Source organism: Protopterus annectens, chromosome 10.part0, assembly GCF_019279795.1.
Source record: "Protopterus annectens isolate FY-2018-M chromosome 10.part0, PAN1.0, whole genome shotgun sequence".
Taxonomy (NCBI): domain Eukaryota; kingdom Metazoa; phylum Chordata; order Ceratodontiformes; family Protopteridae; genus Protopterus; species Protopterus annectens.
This window is the reverse complement of record NC_056744.1, coordinates 374,993,587-375,015,648: the sequence shown is the minus strand read 5'-3', so window position 1 is coordinate 375,015,648 and position 22,062 is coordinate 374,993,587. Positions and strand designations below refer to the sequence as shown.

The following is a 22,062-nucleotide window of genomic DNA, read 5'->3' as shown; positions in this document are numbered from 1 at the left end:
GTTTTTTAACCCCCTGGGGGGGGGGTTAAAATTTCCCTTTTGGGAAATTTTTTTTTGGCCCACAACATTTGAATACAGACAGCTTTTTAGGTAACAGAAGTGCATTTAACAATGATTTTATGTACCCTGAATTTTTAATTTGATTTCCTGTAGAGGTTCACCCCACCCCCTCTCTCCAAAGTTGGCCAAAGGCATGTACCACCCCGAAAGCATAACTGCTGTCAAAAAATATTTGCCTCCTTTTGTCTTTGGCTAACTCACAGGCTTTTTGCAAAGCCACTAGCTCAGCTTTTTGAGCAGAGTGAACACCCTCTAGTCTTTGTTGCAACAATATTGTTTCCTCGGTGCAGACTGCTGTTTTCAAGATCAATTGTTTTTTTTTTTTTTTCTTTACAGGAGCCATCCACAAACTGATGCATGTCAGCATTGGGTATAGGAGTGTCTTAAGTTTTTTTTTCCCTTAGAGAAAGCAAATATTTACACACACTATTATGCTCTCTACCATCATCAGCAGTAGGCAACAGATGTAGGATTTTGAACAGGACAGTGGATTAGAGAAATAGATGGCTTAGAAAGAAGTGTAAGTTCATATCTAGTTAGACATGCAGTCGAGAAGGGATGAGTTTTATTTTAAGTAAAGATAATTTAGAGTGAGGGATAACTACTGTAAGATCTTACTCTGAGATATTAAATGACAAAGATAACGTGCCTGAGGGATAATTACAGTTGTAAATTTTTTTTTATTTTTTTTTTGACACTGTGTCCTTTTCCTGCAAGGTTAGTCAGAAGATGCAAGGTATTCTGCTGACATTGCTGAAAGGAGTTTGATGCTATTAGTAAATCTACATATTGTATTAACACAAACCCACCCGGAAATGTCACATTTTCCAATTTTTATTTTAGAATTTGAGAAAATAATGGAGATTTAGAATATCCTTGTGGCAACCGTGTCCATGTACCTGCTGTAGTAACTTTCTATTTTGTCTGTATGCTTCCAGCAGGCTGTTCAGCTTTTGCTGAAACTGGGTTGGGAGGAGTGGCCTAATGGTTAAGGTGTTTGCCTTACAAACACAAGGCAGGGTTGAGTCTCACAAGGGATAATTGGCTAAGCTTAAAATGGCTCACAAGGGCAGTTAGCTTAGTACTAATCTATGAACCTATAAAGCAAACAAACTGTCAGGGTGAAATAGGTATATAAAAGTAAATCTATCACAGAAAAGTAACTAGCTGTAGGTGGCATGCAACTCCGTATTGTTGCTGGATTTGGAACAGGAAAAGTAGGTTGCACTGCATTATTTACAGCCCTTAAGTCTTGGACAAATTTATGAGTATTCTTTCTTTTTTCACTGCAAAATAGGAGTATTACAAGGGCTTTTAGTTGGTATTATTTATTTGATGTATTAGAGACCTGAATTACAGGTTTGATTTTTCTGCTCTGCTTCTGACTTTAGTGGAAAACTCTGGGGAGAGGTTTTGATGGATTTAATTTTATTTTTTACTGGTTCTGCTGATTTTAGTATACCTACTTTATTTGCATGATTAGCCCACAAGTTGGCAGGTACCTGCTGTAGTAACTTTCTATTTTGTCTGTATGCTTCCAGCAGGCTGTTCAGCTTTTGCTGAAACTGCCAATACTTCCCCCTCCAATTCTTTTGGAACATTTAGGTACACCCCTTCTGCGGTGTAATAAATAGTACAGCCCAGCTTGCATAACAAATCTCTTTCTAGTAGGTTTACTGGTGCAGTAGTACTCGGAAGAAAATAATTTGTTTCCTTCAATCGGACCTAAAGAAAAATGGGAATAGCTTCTGAAATAGGATATGAAACCGTAGTGTTTGTTACGCCATCTGCCTTTACTTTCTTTTTTGATAGTGGTATTTGACTATCTGAAGTAATTTTTAGCACTGACCTAGTAGCTCCAGTGTCCACCAGAAATATGTTTTTCTTTGAATTTATTTTCATTGTAATGTTTGGCCCATTTTGGCTCCTTCCAATATGAGGAGGTGGTGGAGGAAAAACTGCATTATTATTATTTGGTTGCCCCTCAGTTCTTGTCTTGGACTCTTTGCATTTGCCTGTATGGGCACTCCCCTCTCCAACGTCCTGCCTCTCCACAGTTAAGATGGATTAGATGAAGCTGGAGTGGCACTGCCAGATGCACCCTTGTTCCCCTCTATCAGCACTTTTGCTAAAACCTGTAGCAAATTCCTCCACCCCTTCCCCTGCTTTTACTTTGACCCCCTTGGGTTTTTCAGCTGCCTGATTTGTAAAGTTAATAGCTTATGTTTAGTATCCTTTTTTTTTTTTTTTTTTTTACTCTGTACAGTGATTTGCAGCACTTAATAAAGACTCAAGTCCTTTCCTTGTCAGCCTGAGCACCTGCTTTATTTGATTTTGTACAAGGACTTGCCGACCCTGCACAAAGGGTGCTGTAATTGCTGGCTTAACTTGCTCTTTTGGGTCTGGTATTTTTGAATGTTTAGCAAATACTGTTTTAAGGCGACTCAAATAGTCTGCATGGGGCTTCCCCTTTATTTTGTAGACCAGTCAGTCCTAACTTGACACACACTTGTAATCTTGTTTAACAATGTTGTTTATCTGTTAATGAGTTTTTGAGTGAAATCTGTTATTTCAGCCTTTTTCAGTAACTGCTTTATTTTATCTGAAGCAACTACCCTCAGTAGTTGAGTTAAATCTGTCAAAGTAGGGTTGTAACATTTTATTAGTTTTTAAATGTTCTTTGAATTTTTAATGGATCTTTTCTAATGTTTGGAACATTTTTAGACTTAGTATGGAAATCGGGAGGGGTCAGAGGATGATGAACAAGTTCCCTATTGTTAGCCCCCCATATTTTATGAGAGGTGCCAATAGATCCCCTTCAGAGGTTGTAGTCTTTTTTGTACCCTGCCATGTGAGCATGTATGGTGAGATACAGGAGTGCCAAACCCTAATGCCCCTGTTGGGGAAGTAGAAGCTGTTTGAGAAGGTTAGGAAGAACTCCCCTTGACTGCAGATGCCTGTTCAAAAATGAAGATTGAACAGGGGAACCAGTCTGAGATGTAACAGTATACGTGAACTGGGTGTCCAGTGGACAGTAGATCGAAAGGTAGGAGTTTGAAAAAGAGTCTTGTACAGGAGGCACCCGTACTGGTGCATGTGGGGGTGCAGTTGCTACTGGCGGATTATTATCCTTTTCAGAAGCTTTTGCTTTTTGGCCATCCTCAGTTTGTTTTAAACCTGCTAGGACAGGATAAAGGGATCCCTTTTTACTGGTCTTTACTGCCTTTTTAACCTCTTTTACTTGTTGTAGCAATTTCTTATTAACATACTGCAACCCTCTTAATGCGGAGTCCTTTTTCCTTTCAAGTGCTTTACTGTACCAAGAATAAAATGCTGTAATTTGTTCCCCACTTACTTTGCTTTTTTTTTTTTTTAAATACCTTTCAATGTCAGCAGTTTAGTCTTATAAGTTCCGTTTAATGGAAATACCACCAGCACAATTTTAGTAGCCGAAACCAGTCATACAGATATTTACAACCTTCCTTTTTATAATTAAAATACGTAAAATATGCAGGTGTTCCCTTTTTAGGGATTTGATTTTGCTTGTTTATTTTTGCTGCCATTTTTCTTATTTTATAAATTAGTAATAAAAATGTTAGGCTTACCTTACAACTCCTGGATTTTGGCAATTCCAAAGACGGGAAATAACTGTAGTAATCCACACACCGGTTAGGGAGGGAAGGGTAGGAAGTCTGTCACCGTGCAGCAACAGAGAGGTTTTGATCAGCCTTTTTCCAACACACCCCCTTGCTTGTGTCCCTGTGCAAGCTCAAAAGTTACAGCTCCAGCATTGCGGTTGGGATAACGGGGCGGGTAGGTACTGTCCAGAACTGTCCACTCTTTTTGGACCCTCTGAGGGTACTTTCACACAATTACACTAAGTCCCAACGTACTTTTGGGCTTGTGAATTAATTTTAACACATACCTCTACGTCCTATTATGCGGTAGGCTCATGAATTTATTTTATCAGCATATAGTCTATGGGCTCATGACCTTGTTGAATAGTCTACGTTCCAATCATGCGGTAGGCTTTTGAACTTATTTTAACTTTTATTTTTAGCTTTTAACTTTTTCTTTTCTTTCTCTCCTATATTCATACATTGACAGAGTAAAACGTCTTTCGTACTTTTTACCTTTTAATTTTGAGGGTACTGTCCTCGACACAAGGCACCTCCTTGTGTTAATTTGTCTCTTACTGTATGTGCACATACATTTACTGTGGGGGCCCTGCCACTGTTACTTGCATCTCTTACAACCACTCAGTCAAACAAAAACACAGCCCTGCCCTTGTACTGCAAACAGTTATGAACTTATTTTATGTTTTGCTAATATTGTCTAAAAGAGGGAAAGGGGAAAAAAAACATGAACCAACCCTTTTCCCTTGCAAAACAATTTTCCTACCAAGGCTAGTATGTTTGCACACCCTGAATAGCTGCACATCGGAGTCTGACTATTTTATGCAAAGCAGCATGGAATTCACAGAAAATCTGATGGGCCCTATTTCAGAACTGCCCTGCATCAATACCAAAGTTTAGATCCGAATCATGACACCAAATTGTTAGTCATAAATAACATTAAGAATTTACCTTCTATGCTTTGTTTTCAGTCAGGAATACCACTTCAAGATTTGCAAACAGAAATTTTATTCTTGCAGCGCTGGGAGTTGGTCTTTACAATTCTTGATGAAGCATTTTCACTTTACATACAAAAACTATAATTTTATACATTTTTTTATCAAACTGCTCTTGCACTTTTATGACATTATAATTACTGTGTCCTACAGAAAACTTTGAAATGTTCTCGTCCCTTGTGATTTTCACCTCTGACTTCATGTACATGATTCACTTGCTTCCAAGGGGTCTTGTTTTTGACCTTGGATGTTTCATACCTACCCTAGCAACAACGCCCTCCTAGCCTGGAGGAGTCAGGCAAACAAATTCCTTTTTGTAATAACTCCATGCCTCACTTCATGAAACACGTGCTATTCTCTCTTATTACATACTAAAAGAATGCAGCTTACAATGAACAGCAATATTGTGGCTTATGAAGCTGTATTTTTCCCAACCCTGCATACAAATTTTTAACAATCCTAGTATAGCATCATTAATGAACTAAAATTAATGTATAGTTTAATAAGCTGGTCTTGTCCCATAAAAATGCTTAGTGTAATTTTCCTCTTTTTTTGGGCGAAAATTATGTTGAGAAAGCAATTAATAAATGAGAAAAAGCACTCGTGTGGATAAAGATAGTCCTTGCACAACCAAATGAAGAGGGACTAAACAGCATGGCTAAAAGAAAAGAAAATCTTTCATTGATGAGCGCTTTCTTGCCCATTCATTGCTTCATCAGACCATGAATGCACAATAATCATTCAGGCATTTATATACAGAAGACAAAATGATCAGTTAAACAGACCACGTGATTTCAGTATCTGCCTTAAAGGTATAGCTTCATTCAGGCCCATACCCCTTATCAGCTTGTAATGAAATCGTCCATCTCAACTCTGCTACTTTAGTTTTGTTCTGTCTCATTTCTAGGCATCAATTGTAAAACCATAAAATTAAGAGAACATGGAGTACCATGTAAATGAACATGCTTCGCCAATGTATTTGTGATCTTAACCTTCTATATATTAACTAAATGCTCTCCAATCTGTTTCTTTAATGAATGGTTGGTTTTCCCTACATAAAAGCACAGACAAGCCATGCAAGTGGCAGCATGCATTTGATATATGTAAATTGGAATATAGCGAAGGAATATACAATTTACCTGTACTAGGATGAATAAAGCAAGTTTCCAAAGTAATATAGCTACAAAGAATGCATGACTTGCAGGGAAAAGTACCATTGTACTCGGACAGCTTCCTAATAGTGGGTCCTTTAGGAAGTCTGATCAGTTTGTATCTTTGTGACAGAATGAAGTTAAATAGATTACCAAAATTGCGCCAGCTAGATGGTTGAAAGACTGTATTACCTTTTACTCTTCTAAAAAGTTCCCTTGCTAGGACAAATTAAGGGCCATTCCACAAGATCCATGGCTACTTCTTAGGCCTTTTTGTGTAGAGTCTCCATTGAGGACATTTGTACAGCAGCCAGTAGGTCTTATTCTCACACATTTATTACACATTACAAATTGTACCTCATTTCCTGAAGTAGAAGTACTTTTGGCTCTGCTGTTCTTCAGAATATCCTTCCATGAGGGCTACCTGGGATCTTAGAACCTGGGGACTCTGTGCCACAGGTTATTGAAATGCAGAGGACAACATCAGATAAAGAAGTTAGTTATGTTCTTACCATAACGTTCCATCTGTTGCCCATCTTCATTGCTATTAACCTTCGCACCCCCCATTCCCCTGTCCAGCTCTTTGGGAAGCCTAGTTTTCAAAGGAAGTTCTATTCCTTAAGTTGAGCTTGTGATGTTTAGTTAGTAGAGTTTTGTATTTCTTAGTGCAAGTATGTTTATGTGCTATGCCTTTGCTGGCAAACTCTATCTGAGGTACGTTGTGGGGAGCGAGGCATTGTGGGTGTAGAGTATTGAGCTCAAATCAGGAAGCTCAAGCTGTAGAAAATGCACCCGGTCAGTTCCGAGGATCAGAACCGGGACCCACAGGTTAATGGAAATGAAGATGGACAACACCGATGGAACGTTATGGTAAAAACTTATTTTTTTTTCTTAGTCTTTTGTAAGCATTATAAATGAAGCAGTATGGCTTACTGAGTTCATTGAATCACATTTGTAGAATGTAGAACCAGTTACTATAGGTTAGTATTAATGTACATTGGTTGTATAATTTTTGCTTTTGAAGATTGATTAAAATAATTCAAACATTCCACATTTTACAGACTCACTCTTTGAATCTTGTAAAAAAATCATAACTTTTGAACAGTATTAATGATAGTCTTAGCATTTTGAGGTCAAGGGGTAAAGAAATTGTATTGTGTGATGTCAATGCATAATTCTACATCAGTCTTCTGAAGTAATTGCTTATTGCATTGATTGGTTTATTCAGAGCAGGCTAGAAAGGCAAAGTGACTCTGGCAAGATCAGTCTAGTACTTTGTAATTGTCTATGTTTTATAAGTAGCCCATGTATTTCCCTCATCCTACACCACTGATGGTGGGGTATACCTTGACTCTTTCTCAGTCTTAACACCAGGGAAGTATATATTAAGTTACTTAGCATATGATAGCAAATGTGTTTTTTAGAACATTGCTGTATTGTTGTGCGGCAAGGTAATTACTGCTGTTCTGGGGATTTAATAATTGGCTAGGTTTGGTTTAAGTTGAAATCCGATTGACTGCTTTTGTTTTCTTGCTTGCTATATGTTGCCCTGCTTTGTGTTCTTTTGCTGTCGGGTGCACATCGCTTCCTTGGTTGACATTGGTCTGGAATTTTCCTTCCAAGTGACCTAATTGTTTTATGTCATTGGCAAGTGTCGTTAGTGTTATAAGTTTGGTATTTTTCTGTGGGGTTGCTGTTAGTTGCCCTTTACTGCACTTTGAGCAGCATTATGCTATTGACGAGCTGAGGTTTTTCATCAGTTTTTATTTACCATCTGTCTTATTCTGACTCGTACATTGCTGTCAAACTTGTCTCGCTTGTTGCTTAAACATGTTTACTACTCTTGCTGCTACCTTGGTTATTGTGACATTTTCCATGTTAAGATCCTTGACCCAATTGACTAATCTACAAACTGTGTTTGGTGCACTTCTCTTTTGTCAAGACCCCCCTAGCCAAAATGGAAGGCCAGAAGACTTGCATTACTTGTTTTGCTAGCCTTCTACTACTTTGTGTTCTTAGGAAGCGTAGGAAGTCAGATGCTCGGAGTATTATTTGATATACATAATACAGTCTGAAAGGTGTAAATACACAATATGGAGGCTATCTTTTCAGTGGTCTGTGAGCATCACAAACTTCCACCCACATCTCTGTATAAACTTGCCAAATCAGTATTTGCTAAGGTTGTAAAAAATTACTTCCCAGCCTTCCTGGAATATAAAGCCTGTGCAGTTCAGAGTATGCAGTCTGGGAGACTTCTATCCATTTCCACTTAACTCTTAGTGTAAAGTATTTGGTGTTTACTTTCTTTTTTGGGGGTGGGGGTCCAGTGTGTGTTAAAGATGGTAGACCAATTGACTGTTTGCAGAGTGGCTTTCACCTGTCTGTTCATGGCTTCTGTTTTATGGACAAATGCCCTTGACACACCCCTCTGTGCCTTTTTAGGCTGAGTCTGTGTATTGGATATTCCGGTTTAGTAGCAAACTTGCATCGAATTACAATTCTAATTCTATCAAGATTGATTTTCTAAGTTCCAGATCTCTTGCTAATACATTGTCTGATCTTGAGGTTGTCTTGGAGTTTGAACACATTTATGTCTGCATCACAACTGAGACTTGGTTTCATTGTAAAGGTAACCCTCCCTTCTTAACTGGAATTGGTGCTCACTCTCCATTCAGACCTGAGAGAATCCATGGGCAGATATCTTTGAGATCCACAAACTGAACTCAAGCCCCAGCTTAACCCAAGCAAAATAGATTTTCAATTTAAACAGGAAACAGTCTCAGTTACTCACAGCAGGAAACAGGAAAATAAAATTTAATATGTTAGCACTTCCGTAGTATTCACCGCTTCATCAGACATGCATTCTCTTAAAAAAAAAAAAGAAGCATTTTAAAACCATATCAATTAATGACATTGCAAATCAATTCAATTTTTTAAAAACTATCTTAAAAGTAAGTTTAGTGTTTCAGCATACTTTAATGCTTCAAAGGCCTCTCTTTCAAGAAGGGTTTTAGGGAGACTTTGGCATTCAGTCCAGGAGGTCTGTCTGCCTGAAGTTTAATTATCCAATTTTGCTCTGCCACTTCAGTTTTGTTTTTAAAGTTTCCTCCCCTTATACCTTCAGCTAACACTTCTAATACAAAGAAACTAAAGCTATGACTCATTCCTTCTTTTAAAACATGCTGTGCCAAAGCACTAGTTTCTTTTGTGTTCTGTACATCCCTGTAGTGCTCAAACATCCGTTATTTCAGCATATGATTGGTTTTACCAATGTAGTATGCATAACATATCTTACAGAAACTGAAATGAACCATTTTTTGTCTTACAATCCGCGTAAAAATTAGTCAAAGTGCAATATAGGTTGATTCACCAGTATATACATATTCACATGCACTATAATTTCTGCATTTGTGTACTATTTCTTCCTGAAGGAATTCCTTGGTTCTTATAAGATTATAGCAAAGATGCCTTTTAAGGGATGTGTTCTTAAATGAAAAGCACAGTGTTTCACCCTTCACATTTTTAAATTCATCTACAGTTCTTAGAATGTTCCAGTGAGCTTTCACAATATCACGTATACTGTTAATATCAATGGAGTATGGCAGGGTGACCCTAAAATCACCAGGCTTCACTCTGTTTGGTTTTGAGTTTATTCCAAGTGGAGTCTCTACTCCATAGTATGGCCTGTATCTATTCTGTCTTTCTCTCCAGGCTTCTGTGATACAGCTATCTATCTCTGCAGCTTTGTAGCCCCTACTAAGGATTTGGACTAAGATTTGATAGTGCCCTTTCCAAATCGATGATATTGAAAAGCCTCGTTGTTCTGAAGATCTGCCCTTTCAAGACATTTTTCTTTACATGTCAAGGGTGCATGCTACTGTTTTATATAGGATGTTATTTCTCCTAACTGGCTTTCTATAAAGGCCTGTGTGTATTGTGTGCAGTTCCCCTCTACTAATCTTAACATCCAAGAAATCAATGTCACTATAAGAATGTGTGTGTAAATTTAAGGAAACTAGTAGTAGTATGCAGATATTCAATAGTCATTCAGATGTTCAATAGTGCCATCCTACAACAAAAGGACATAATCTACAAAGCGTGTATACCATTTCAGATTCTCAGTAAATGTGTTAAGATAAAACATAATCCAATTCCCATTAAAATAAGCGAAGGTTGGCATAGCTGTTTGCACATGGTGTGCCCATAGCTACACCAACCCTCTGCAGGTAAAATGTATCCCTTATTCCCTCCAAGATAAAAATATCTGAGCCCTTATAAGTCGAAAGTATTGGGGACTTTGATTTTTTTTGCATAGAGATAAAGCCCTGACTGCAACCTAGACTATCTAAGATCAGTTGTCTGCTCTAAAATCTAAAAGACCCAGTGAATGATGGGGGGAGAGACTCTTACTTGGGTGCACTAGTCTAGGAGGGAGGGGTGTGGTGGCCCCCTCCCCCTGTTGTGTCTGACACTCTACTGTGTAAAAAAAAAAAAAAAAAAAAAAACACGCAGTCTTTAGAAATATAAGATACATAAAAATTGAGACCCCCCCCCCCCCCCAGGAAGACCCGTAGTTTCTTGTAAAGCTCTTATTTACAAAATGTAGGGATATTATTGGACAGTCAACTCCAAGTTTACCTATCCAGAATAAATTCACACACACAGAATGGCAAGGAGTTGGTAGATATGGTGGGTTGGTATGGTTGGCCAGACTATTTCTATTGGGCTAGTGTAGGTGTCAAGTCCTTGTCTACAAACATTAAGAACAAATGGGGCTTGGAGGCCATCAGTATTATGATGGGGGAAGGACCACGTATTGACTTTATCTTCAGATTACTGGAGTTTTCACTTGCACATAACTGCTTCCGTTTTGGAAACCAGCATTTCCTGCAGAAGGAAGGCACAGCGATGGGGGGGGGGGCTTCATTTGCCCCCGCCTGTGCCATACTATTCGTGAATCACTTTGAAATGAATTATATTTGTAGTAAGGAATTTTATAAACAGAAGGTCGTCTTGTATAAAAGATATATAGACGATGTTCATTTGTAAAGTTGATAGTTGCAGAATTTTGTGCAGGAAATGCATAACTGGTTTGGATTACAATTTACATATAACAGTAGGGGGAGCATGAAGTATTTGGATTTAGAATTTTACATTACTGCGGTGGGTCAGATAGGTTGTCGTCCATACACTAAGGCCGTTGCAGTTAAGAATTTTCTTAAGAGCAGATAGTAAATGTGGGGCATGCATACTATCATCTTTGCCTTATGGAGAATTTATGGGGATAGCCAATAACGCTTCTGATCTGAGCAGGCTGGGTTATGAAATGGGGAAACTTGAACAGAAACTTGTAGTGGTTATGACCCTGAAATTTTGAATAGAGATAAAAATAAAGTATTAAATAAGTTTGGTCTGGCACACGAAGTGGGAAGTGGACAAAGGACCACTGGAATGTGGGAAGATAAGACCGACAAATGAAGGGAAATTGGATACGTTTTTTGTGAATAAATATTCCCCTTTCTCTGAAATTCTTAAAGGATTAGTACTGAGATTTTGGCCCATAATACTTAATGATGTCAAACTCGGGGACATTTTTCCAGATAGGGTTATCTTTTCTTACAGTAGATTTAAGAATCTCCGAGAATTGTTAACTTCAGGTATACTGATACAGAAGGGTAAAATAGGTAGTTTCTCCTGTGGTAGATGTAGGGTTTGCAATAGGATAAGGAATTTTAGATGGTACAACAATAAATGAATAAGGTCTGTAGGGCCAAAGAATATTATAACTGTGAAACCAGAGGGGTGTTATACATCTTGGGATGTGGATGTTCTACAACAAAATGGTATATTGGCCAAACTAAAAGGTCTGAGTTATAGAACACCTAAGTGATATAAAAAGGGACAGGATGGAGAGTCCAGTTACCCAACACTTTTGTACATCTCATGATGGTACCGATTGTTTATTTTTCAGTGTTAGCCATGCCTTATTTTTGTCAGGGTGAAGTATTTATAGATACTGTTACAACTGGAAATGAAAAATATTATCAGTTATGGTACTTTATATCCTAAGGGATTAAATTTAGACATCAATTTAAATGTTAAATTTAAAAGTTTGTTGTATTATGTGTACACACTCGAGTTCATGAAATTCCCTATTTCTCTCTATTAGTATATGTTTTCATTAATATACATTTATATAGTAGGTTAGAAGTGTATTTATATAATATACTATTAACTTCATTGTTGAAATGTTCTTGTGCATACTTTTAGTATTGAGCAAGAGATGTAAAATGGAATCCGGGAATCTTATGTATACACTGATTTTTGGAATTAATTGGGAATGTGCAATAGATTTTTCAATTATGTGGTGTATAAAAATCATGCTGTTTGAGTGCAACAGTATTCCTTGAAGGCGAAAGCCGAGGTACCGGATGTACCAGTAAATTTCTTTTGTACATTTCTGGTGTGGAGTACATTTTTTACTCCTATGTAAGTCACTCCACTGGCAACAGTCTCAGAGGTTCAGGATATGTGAGTGGGACCATGCAAGACATGATGGCCTTTGAGGGGGTATGTCTGGGTGCAGGCTTGCTGCTGTGTCAGGGCATAGGCTGGTCTTTTGCAGTGACAGCATGTATGTTCCCACCATGGGTGGATTTGGGCTGCTTTTAAAAAATGCCGTAACAGCTGCTAGGATGACTGCTCCGTGATCAGCTTTTACCTCTCTGGGAACAAATGGTCTGGGAACAGAAGTCACTCCATGAGGAGTGAATGGGCCAATATAATGTGGTTAGCTGGTGGTCAGTAGCTGCTGGGGCACAAAATTTAACTCCGGTGCTTAAGTCAGGCTGAACATGCCCTTTGTGGAACCTTTCCCCAGTACTTGCAGCATAATGTTCTTGAAGTATGGAGGAGTCTTGTTGTGATGCTCATTCAAAGTGTGTGTGTGTGTGTTGGGCTGCTCCACAGACCCCATTAACTGTACAGTAGTCAGTTTTATTAGTCTAATCTGCCTGGCCATGGAACACCATCATGTCTGACTTTATAACTTGTGATATCAAAAATCTCATGTCTGGACCCACCAGTAGTTTGGCTTTGCCAAAGGGAAGTCAAGTTAATTTATTAAGCTTTTTGATAAGGTCACAGAAATGGTGAGTAGTGGTTAATTGTTCCATACAGCCTGTCTGAAATTAGTAAATGTATTTGACACTATTCCCAACACTGGTATTGTAAATAAAATATAGAGAGTAGACCGTTACGAGAGAAGGTAGATAGCAAACATGCCAAAAGAACTCGAACAGTTAAATTAGCGGTTGCCTCCTTTATGAGCAAAACAAAAATTAGTGGTTCACTGAGGGCACTGTGTGCTTGGACACCACCTTTTTGGTGTATACTTACTAACCTTGAGACCGTTCCAGACCTGTGGTTTAGGTTTGCTGATGACTGCACATTGGGTTTTGAGTAGGAAAATACATAACACCTCTGTCTTAAAAGGTCAGCATTAGACACTAATCCCTACTGTCAACTGTAGGGAATACCACAAGTAGGCATTTTAAGTTACAAGGTCTTTAAAGTCTTGTCAGTTACACCTAAATGAGCCAGACTGACAATTTTGACACCCAAGGAAGTGTGAGATTCTGATTGATCTGTCAGATGTTGGACTGCAGTTTATTCACTTTAGCTATATTACAAGGTTTAATTATCTGTTTTGGGGTGAGACTTGGATAATTCTAAAAGGATTAACCAAAAAAAAAAAATGTTTACTAGCATAGATGAGACTAATTTAGGGAAAATAAAACTGTCTTGCTGTGCAGGATTCCTATAACTTGCAGAACTGTTTTTATCTAAAGGGAAGAAAAACACCTTACTTCTGTTTTCTGTCATGAGTTTTGTAAAAGTGCCTTCATATGAATTTTAAGACAACCTTTTATAAATTAGCATCCTGTAAACCTATGCCAGCAGGGCAGATTATATTAATATAGTGGAGAATGTCAAGATTTAAAGAAAAATTAACAGTGGAAGTTTGTTTTTCATAAGTTCTTGAAGAAAAATTATCGTGTTTGGGTTTTGGCTGATGTTCTTCATCTCACATTGCTGCAGTCCTTACACTTGGGTAGTCCGCTGTCCTCGGTCGGCCCGAATATCAAAGTATAAGGCTGACGTCGGTCAAGGCGCATTTGACTGACATCAGGACGTCAGGGTACAAATGCGCATGACCGACGTCATATCCTCAGTCTTTTTTGCCGCATGGTCCGATGCAGAAGCAGCATTGCAAGTGCCGGTTGGCGTTCTGAGATTTTTCGATTTCGAAGTTTCAGACAGAGTTCAAAGTTGGCTAAGTACCCCGTTGGGGAATATTTTAGTTTTTTTCTTGCCTCAGTGATTTACCGGATGTCAGAAAAAGTCAATAATTGCATTTCTTGTGGGAAACAGATACCGCATAGAGATTATCATACTTTGTGTATTCCTTGCTTAGGACCTGAGCACGACGTTGTTGGCTGTCGCTCTTGTGCTAGATTCAATAAACGCACTATAAAGAGAAGGTTGGATTGTGCCAGGTTAGTCTTTGGGAAGCGGTGCAATTATAAAATGCCGTCGGATGCTCCGACGCCCGCTTCTTCGAAGAAGCGCAAGGATAAAGCAGTTAAGCCTAGGCTAGAAGAACCGTCTGTACCGGATGCCGGTTCTTTAGAGGTGTCGGTGGAGCCGGTGGCTCCACCGGAGGTTTCTTTGGGTTCCCAGGGAGAGACTTTATTATTGCAAGATGTGGCCTCTCAGGAGGCAGGTCAGGCTGAAGGGGTTTCTCAGGTTACTATACTCCCCTCCCTTCCTAGGGTGGCTAGGCCCTCTCCTTCTGTTTTAAAGGCTTCTCCCAGAGGCAGGCCAGGTTCAGCTTCAGTTGGTGTCACCCCTAGTTCTTCTGGAATTGTGCCCAAGAAGCATATGCTTAAAATGGCAGAAGATTTGATTTCTTTGATTAGGGGTTCTTTGCCCCCTCCTGATAAGAGACCTAGGGTGGAGCCTGAGCCTGGGAGTTTTGAGCAGGCTTCGGATGTTTCAGAGTCTTCGGCTGAAGACTTGCAGGAGTATTCTCCTTATTCTGATTCTGATGTGGATGATTCTACTCCTCCTGCTTCTCCTCCTGAGGATTTTTCTTTTTCAGAAACTCTTCATTCTATGAGGGAGCATTTTAAGTGGGAAGGTCAGGACTTCTCTGATTCCAGGAAAAGGCTTAGAGAATTTTTGTTTTTACCCCAGCATAGGCCTTTGGCTATACCTCCTGTTTTAGATGTGGTGGAAGATGTTTTTGCAGAGACTTCTCTTAATCCTGATTCTTTGCCTCCTGCTCCTGTTAAACCGGATAGATATTACAGGGTGCCTGAACCTCATAAGTATCTTTTTAAGAGTCCTAGGGCAGACCCAGAAACTGTTAGTCAGGGGCCTAAAGGTGTTAAGGCTTCTGTTGTCAAGAATCCGGTTCCCTCAGACAAAGAGGCCAAGGCTTTGGATAGATGGGGAAAGAAAGTTTATACTTCTTCCACTCTAGCTATGAGGGCTTTGAATTGCCAGTTTCACATGTTAAAATACCAAAACTATCTCCTTTCACAATTGAAGTCTAAGGTTGATGCTCTGGCGGAAGGTATTGATTGTAAAGAGTTGCAAGATTTAGTACATGTTTCTGAACAGGTGGGTAAGCATTCTTTGCAATGTGGTTTTGATGCTGTACAGGCCTCGTCTAGGGTGGCTGCCACTGGGTCAGTTCTTCGCAGGCACGCCTGGCTGAGGGATCAGAATTTATCTGACCATGTTAAATCACGGATTTTAGATGCTCCTTTACAATCTGATGTGTTGTTTGGTTCTCCTGTTGAGACAGTCTTAAAGAAAATGGAAGGCAAGGCTAAGTCTATGCAGACTGTTAAAGATTTTTTGCAGGTTCAGCCTCCAAAGTTTAGTAGAAATTGGCCTACTAAGGGGTGGATGTATCCTTCTTATGATTCCCAGTCTAGGGGTAGATCTAGACGTGGCAGGGGCAGAGCTCAGGGCTCTTTCAGGCCTAGAACAGGGAGTTCTCCTGCACAGTCTTCAGGTGAGGGCAGGGGTCAGTCCTTTCGTAAACAGACCCAATGACCTACCTTTTCAGCTGCCAGAACCTTCTCGCCTGGCAGCACCTTTGGGAGGAAGGTTGGCACTTTTCAAAGAAAATTGGAGTTTAATTACCCAAGACAGATGGGTATTGGATATCATACACCACGGTTACAGGTTTTATTTCCATACCTTGCCTCCTTTCAAAGGCATGCCAGACGTTCCTCCTCAACAAAGAATAGAGGCTCACAAGCAAGTTTCTCTGTTACTCCAAATAGGGGCCATACAGCCGGTCCCTATGCCAGAAGTGGGCCTAGGATTTTATTCTCGCCTGTTCCTAGTACCAAAGAAGGGGAACATGTGGAGACCAATTTTGGATTTGTCTACTCTCAACACTTATCTGGACATTCCCAAGTTCAAAATGTTGACGTTACAGCAGCTTTTACCTCTGCTGGGCAAAGATCATTGGATGGTAACTTTGGATCTCAAGGAGGCTTACCTTCATGTTCCTATCAGACTAAGTTGCAGGAAGTATCTGCGTTTTCGAGCTGGGACTTCTCACTATCAGTTCTCTGCATTGGCCTTTGGCTTATCTACTGCGCCCAGAGTGTTCACGAAAGTTCTGGCTCCAGTGATAGCTTTCTTCAGGCTAAAAGGAATACAGATCTATCCTTATTTGGACGACTGCCTGATTCTGGCTCAAGGAAGGGAAGAGCTTCTTCATCATTTGGAATATGTGATAGCAGTGCTAAGATGCCTGGGGTATTCTGTGAACGAAATAAAGTCCAGTCTAGTACCCTCTCAGGACATGTGCTTTCTGGGTGTGAGACTGAATACAGCATCCCAGATGGCCTTTTAACCCCGGACAAACAAAAGAGTCTATCCCTTTACTTCCATCAACTATCTCATCAGTCCGGCTGACTGCAAGGACAGTCCTTCAAGCCTTAGGGTTCATGGCATCTTGTATTCTGGTGCTTCCCAATGCCAAACTGCATATGAGGAAGCTGCAATGGTATCTCAAAATGTATGGACACAGCACTGCCAAGATCTGGACACTGTCATTCAAATAATACCTTGCATTCAAAGGAATTTTGTGGTGGGCTCAGGAATGTCACCTAAACAAGGGACTCTCTGTGACCCGGCCAGAGGCGAGTCGGATTTTAACGACAGATGCCTCAGACAAAGCTTGGGGAGCTCATCTAAATGGAAAGTGGATACAAGACAAGTGGCCTGCCAGACTACAACATCTACATATCAACCTGAAGGAGATGTTAGCAGTCCAGTTTGCATTAATAGCTTTCAAGGAGTTACTTCTCCCAGGGCAGGTGTTGATTCTAACAGACAACACAACTGTCATGTGGTACATCAACAAGCAAGGGGGAACACATTCTTATCCTCTATGCAGGCAAGCAATGATTTTGTGGGAGACTGCTCTCAGTTTACAGCTCAATCTTCAGGCAAGGTTTCTGCCAGGAGCACAGAACTCCTTAGCAGATGTGTTGAGCAGACGAATTATGGATCCCCACGAGTGGAAATTGGATCCTCATGTATTTCAGAAATTGACAGTGTCATGGGGAACTCCAGACATAGATCTGTTCGCTTCTCCACTAAACCATCAGCTGCCAAAGTTTTGCACAAAAGGTTTCATCCCACAGCTTGGAGAGTGGATGCTCTTTCTTTCAATTGGAGCAATCTTCATGTGTATGCCTTTCCACCTCTGCCTCTCCTCCCAAAGGTACTTCTAAAGGTCAGACAGGACAAGCCAAGGATGATTTTAATAGCTCCAGATTGGCCTCGACAGCACTGGTACCCATTACTGAGAAGTCTAGTCACGGAAGCCTCCATGGCCTTTGCCTTGATTCCACACCTGTTGTCACAGGAGGACAGCCATTTGCTCAATGTCAAGCTTCACTCTCTGCACCTAACAGCCTGGCATATTCTGTTTTGAACCATAGTGGGCCTCCACTTCCTCAGCAAGTTTTGAATGTTATTTTGGAAGCTAGAAGGCCTAGTACAAGGAAAGTGTACGCAGATAAATGGAAGAGATTTTTATTTTGGAGTGCAGCAAAAGATTTTGATGTTTCTGGGCCTAATTTGAGTGTGGCTCTTCAATATCTTACTGAGTTACTGGACAAAGGTTTGTCTTTCTCTTCTATTAAGGTTCATGCTGCAGCAATTTCGGCTCACTATGATTGTGACCCACCATTGTTTTCTCATCCTTTGTTCAAGCAATTTCTTAGAGGGGCAAAGAATATAAGACCCCCACGAAAAGCTCCTGCTCCTGCTTGGGATCTCAATTTTGTGTTGGAGAAACTCACTCTACAACCTTTTGAGCCTGCAGCTACTTCTGAGTTGAAATATTTATCATGGAAAACTGCTTTTTTGTTGGCCATTACCTCTGCAAGAAGGGTTTCTGAATTGCAGGCCCTTATGGCGGTCGAGCCTTTCTTGATTTTCCATAAGGATAGGGTATCATTACGTACTAATCCTTCCTTTATGCCTAAGGTGGTTTCTAGTGTGGCTTTAAACCAAACTATTCATTTGCCTACTTTTTATGCAAATCCTCAAAATAAAGGGGAAAAGATTTTGCACACTTTAGATGTACACAGGCAGTTGCGTTATTATTTGGACAGAACTAAAGGGTTCAGGCAGTCTCAGCAGTTGTTTGTTTCTTTTGCTTTGAGTTCTCAGGGCAAGCCTGTGTCAAAACAAACTATTTCTAAGTGGATTGGGTTTTGCATTGCTTTCTGTTATTCCCATCATGGCAAGGAGATTCCAGCTGGGATTAGGCCTCATTCCACTAGGGCTACTGCCACTTGACAGCTTTTTGAGGGAGTGGCAACCAAGGATATTTTGGAGGCAGCTACTTGGAGTTCAGTGCATACTTTTTCTAGGCATCATCACCTGCCACTTTACTCTAAATCCAGGGCTGGTTTTGCCACTGCTGTTTTGCAGGGCATTTTGGCAGCTCCTGCTTCCTTATAGTTAGCCATCCTCCCTTACCTCTGCTTTGGGATTCTACCCAAGTGTAAGGACTGCAGCAATGTGAGATGAAGAACATAGTACAGTTTTGTACCTACCATAAATGTAGATGTTGAAGATCCACATTGCTGCAGTCCAATTCTCCCTCCTTCCCCTCTGTAGTTAGAGGTGGTTGTGTGGGTTGGGTTGTACATATTGTGTATATTGTATATATTGTACATATATTTAGTGCAGGGGTGGTTGGTTGGTTGTTTGCTGTCTTTTGGTTTTGACCTTTATTTTTAGGGTCTTCTGACATCTGGGGCAAGAAAAGACTGAGGATATGAAGTCGGTCATGCGCATTTGTACCCTGACGTCCTGATGTCAGTTAAATGCGCCTTGACCGACGTCAGCCTTATACTTTGATATTCGGGCCGACCGAGGACAGCGGACTACCCAAGTGTAAGGACTGCAGCAATGTGGATCTTTGAACATCTACATTTATGGTAGGTACAAAACTGTACTTTTTGCATTTGTTGAAAGGAAAAGAAACATTGTTTTGTTCAGCCTTTGTGACACATGCAAGGGATATTCAGATGTTTGGGTTGATCCAGTTTAATCTGGAAACAATACAGGATGTAGTAAAGAATTTCCTTTAATATTTTGTTAAATTTGTTGTTGAATTGGACTGTTTTTAATGTGAAGCAGAAAAGGGGAAAAAGTGGATTACAAATGAGTAGAATTCCAGAGCAAAATGGTGAAAAGTAATATGCATGTGGTAGAACGGTTGAGAATAGTAACTCTTGTTCAGGTTGCAGCAGTGCCATTAAAATGTATAACTGGTTAGAATGTTGTCCAGAAAGGTACACATGCTAAGGGCTGTTAACTGTACATTTGTATATTTGTGTGTACATACATGTATGTAAAAGTGTGTAAGAACATGTATGTGGGAATATACATGTATAGTCAGCCAACTCGTACAGTTTCCCCTTTTTGTTTATATATGTACATAAATACATGTATAGATGCATATGTGCAAAAAAATTAATACCAGCTTGTTCCTTTCTGAAATGTTTTTATAGTTCACACCTTAATTTTAACTGTTTAAATATCGTGCATTATCACCAAAAAAATCACTTATTTTTTTCAGCCTGAAATCGCTGAAGGAGCAGCACAGAAAGGAGATGGGTTTGGAAATCTGCCTGCAGATGGACCACTTCCACCTCACTTGAAAGTAAAGTCCGATCCTGGTAAGTTCTGAGTTGAGGTCTGTTGTAGCTTGTTTAAATATGAGTTGTGGAAGGGTTTGTGAAACCTGAGTGGTATTCAGGCATACAAGCAGCAGTTTTGTGATTGTGTTGTTTGAGATCAGTAACTCTGGCATGATCTGGGAGATTGTCCTGGCGAACCTAGATGGGGATTGTAGGGCAATAGTGGTACAAGAGAGAGAAATAGTGCTTGGTGTGAAATTGTTCATAGTCTGAATGTTTTTGGCCACTGCCGCTTTAACTTTTCTGGAGACTTTTCATCACTGCAAGGGTTTTGGTTTGTCCTGAAGACTTGTTTAGATATATTAACTTCAGTATTCTGTTGCATGGAAAGCAAAGTAGGTTTTATTTTAAACTTCTCAGTGGGTCGTGTCCCTGAAGCAACAGACATAGTTATACATTTAAACAAAAGTGACCCTTAATAGACTTTGGGGGAGGGGTTGGTATAATGGATAAGGTCTTTATCTCAAAAGTACAAGGTGCAGTGTTTGATTCTAACCACTGGTTATAGACTAAGCTTGTAATAGTCTGCAGTCTGATAACCTAGTATTTACCTGTGAAAGTAATTGTTTGTTTGGCTAAGGGAAGTGGTCGGATAATTTTCAACTTTTTGAATGGCCACAAGGGTATGGGCGAAACTTGTGCCAAAGACTTCACCCTTCACTTTTAAGAAATTTAGAAATGCTGAACATTACTGTACCAAACTTACTGGAGTCTATAATTCTGTTCCTGAACTTATTGCTGATATTGTCACAGACAAATTCAGTGCTAATTTCACATTGGATCTCAGCCTTTTACTTCAGTAATCACATTCTTCCCAAAATCGCCTTGGACCAGGTTGTATAATACTAATAACTCTCTGGGACTTGATAATGTCCCTAGCTGTCAACTAGTAAGTATAAAGCACCGCTTAGCCAAACCTCTCTTTAAACTGCTACAGTTTAAGCCTGTCCATAGGTTTTGTCCTATGTTGAACTGTGGACACCGCAGACCTGTTTGCCTCACACGTGTCTGTTTAGTGGAGCACATTGCCAGACTGATGATGTAGGTGACCTACACACCTGGATGAAAGCCAATTTGGAATTGTAAAAGATAGTTTTATACCTACTAAACCTAGGTGAGTTGTTTTAAGAGTCACTCAAGCCGTGAATGAGAGTTGAGTCCATTATCTTACCTTGACCTTGCTAAGGCCTTTAACATCCATCACACCCGTATCCTAGGTAAAACTCATCTCAACTTAATAAACCTCTATACAGTGTGATAGGTAGTAAATTGGCTGTCTAATAAACCTGACTGTTAGATACTATAGTTTCTCTAGCCAGAGGAGTGCCACCAGCAGGGTTCCATAAAGCTCTGCTCCATGCTGTTTTGACATCTACTTTTCATGAGTGGGGGGACTCTGGCTAAGTTACCATCTCTTCAGACACTTTAGGGTGCCCAGACCAGGGCAGCTCCTAGTGTCAGTTATAGCCTCACCTTAAGTGCCAAAAAATGCAGAATGGTTTCCTTTGGGAAAGACTGTACCTTTTCATTGTACTGCTGCTACTCCACTCGCAATAAACAGTCTTGGACCTGGGTACCTGTGTTAATCTTTCTTTTGTTCACTGTGTCAGGTATGGTTAGGAAGTCCTTCTGCCTTGCTTAGCTGATCTGTAGGTGGTATGTCCTCTAAGACCCATGCAGTCTTGGTCCCTCTGTAATCTTCCTTTATTAGTCTTGTCCTAGATTACAATGCCTATTTTGGTATACATCTCATAAAGCAGCTTCAGCAACTTGAAAGCCCCCTGAATGTTTCTCACTAAGATTTCTAGACTGTGTAGTATAGTCTGCCCCAAAACTGTATCCTTCAACCTTTTGGGGCTTAATTTTTTTTAAAAGGCCCCTTTTTTTAATTTAAAAAAATTTTTTC

The 22,062-nt window shown here is 39.9% G+C and overlaps 1 protein-coding gene across 1 annotated transcript in view; it reads left to right on the top strand.

The window, feature by feature from the left end:
* The window catches only part of DHX9 (DExH-box helicase 9), a 1,660,482-nt gene that overhangs the window by 99,427 nt on the left and 1,538,993 nt on the right, over positions 1–22,062 (top strand). Inside the window, exon 4 of the mRNA XM_044086769.1 lies at positions 20,036–20,135. Coding sequence (XP_043942704.1) covers positions 20,036–20,135 — 100 coding nt within the window. The remainder of the gene's footprint in view (positions 1–20,035; positions 20,136–22,062) is intronic.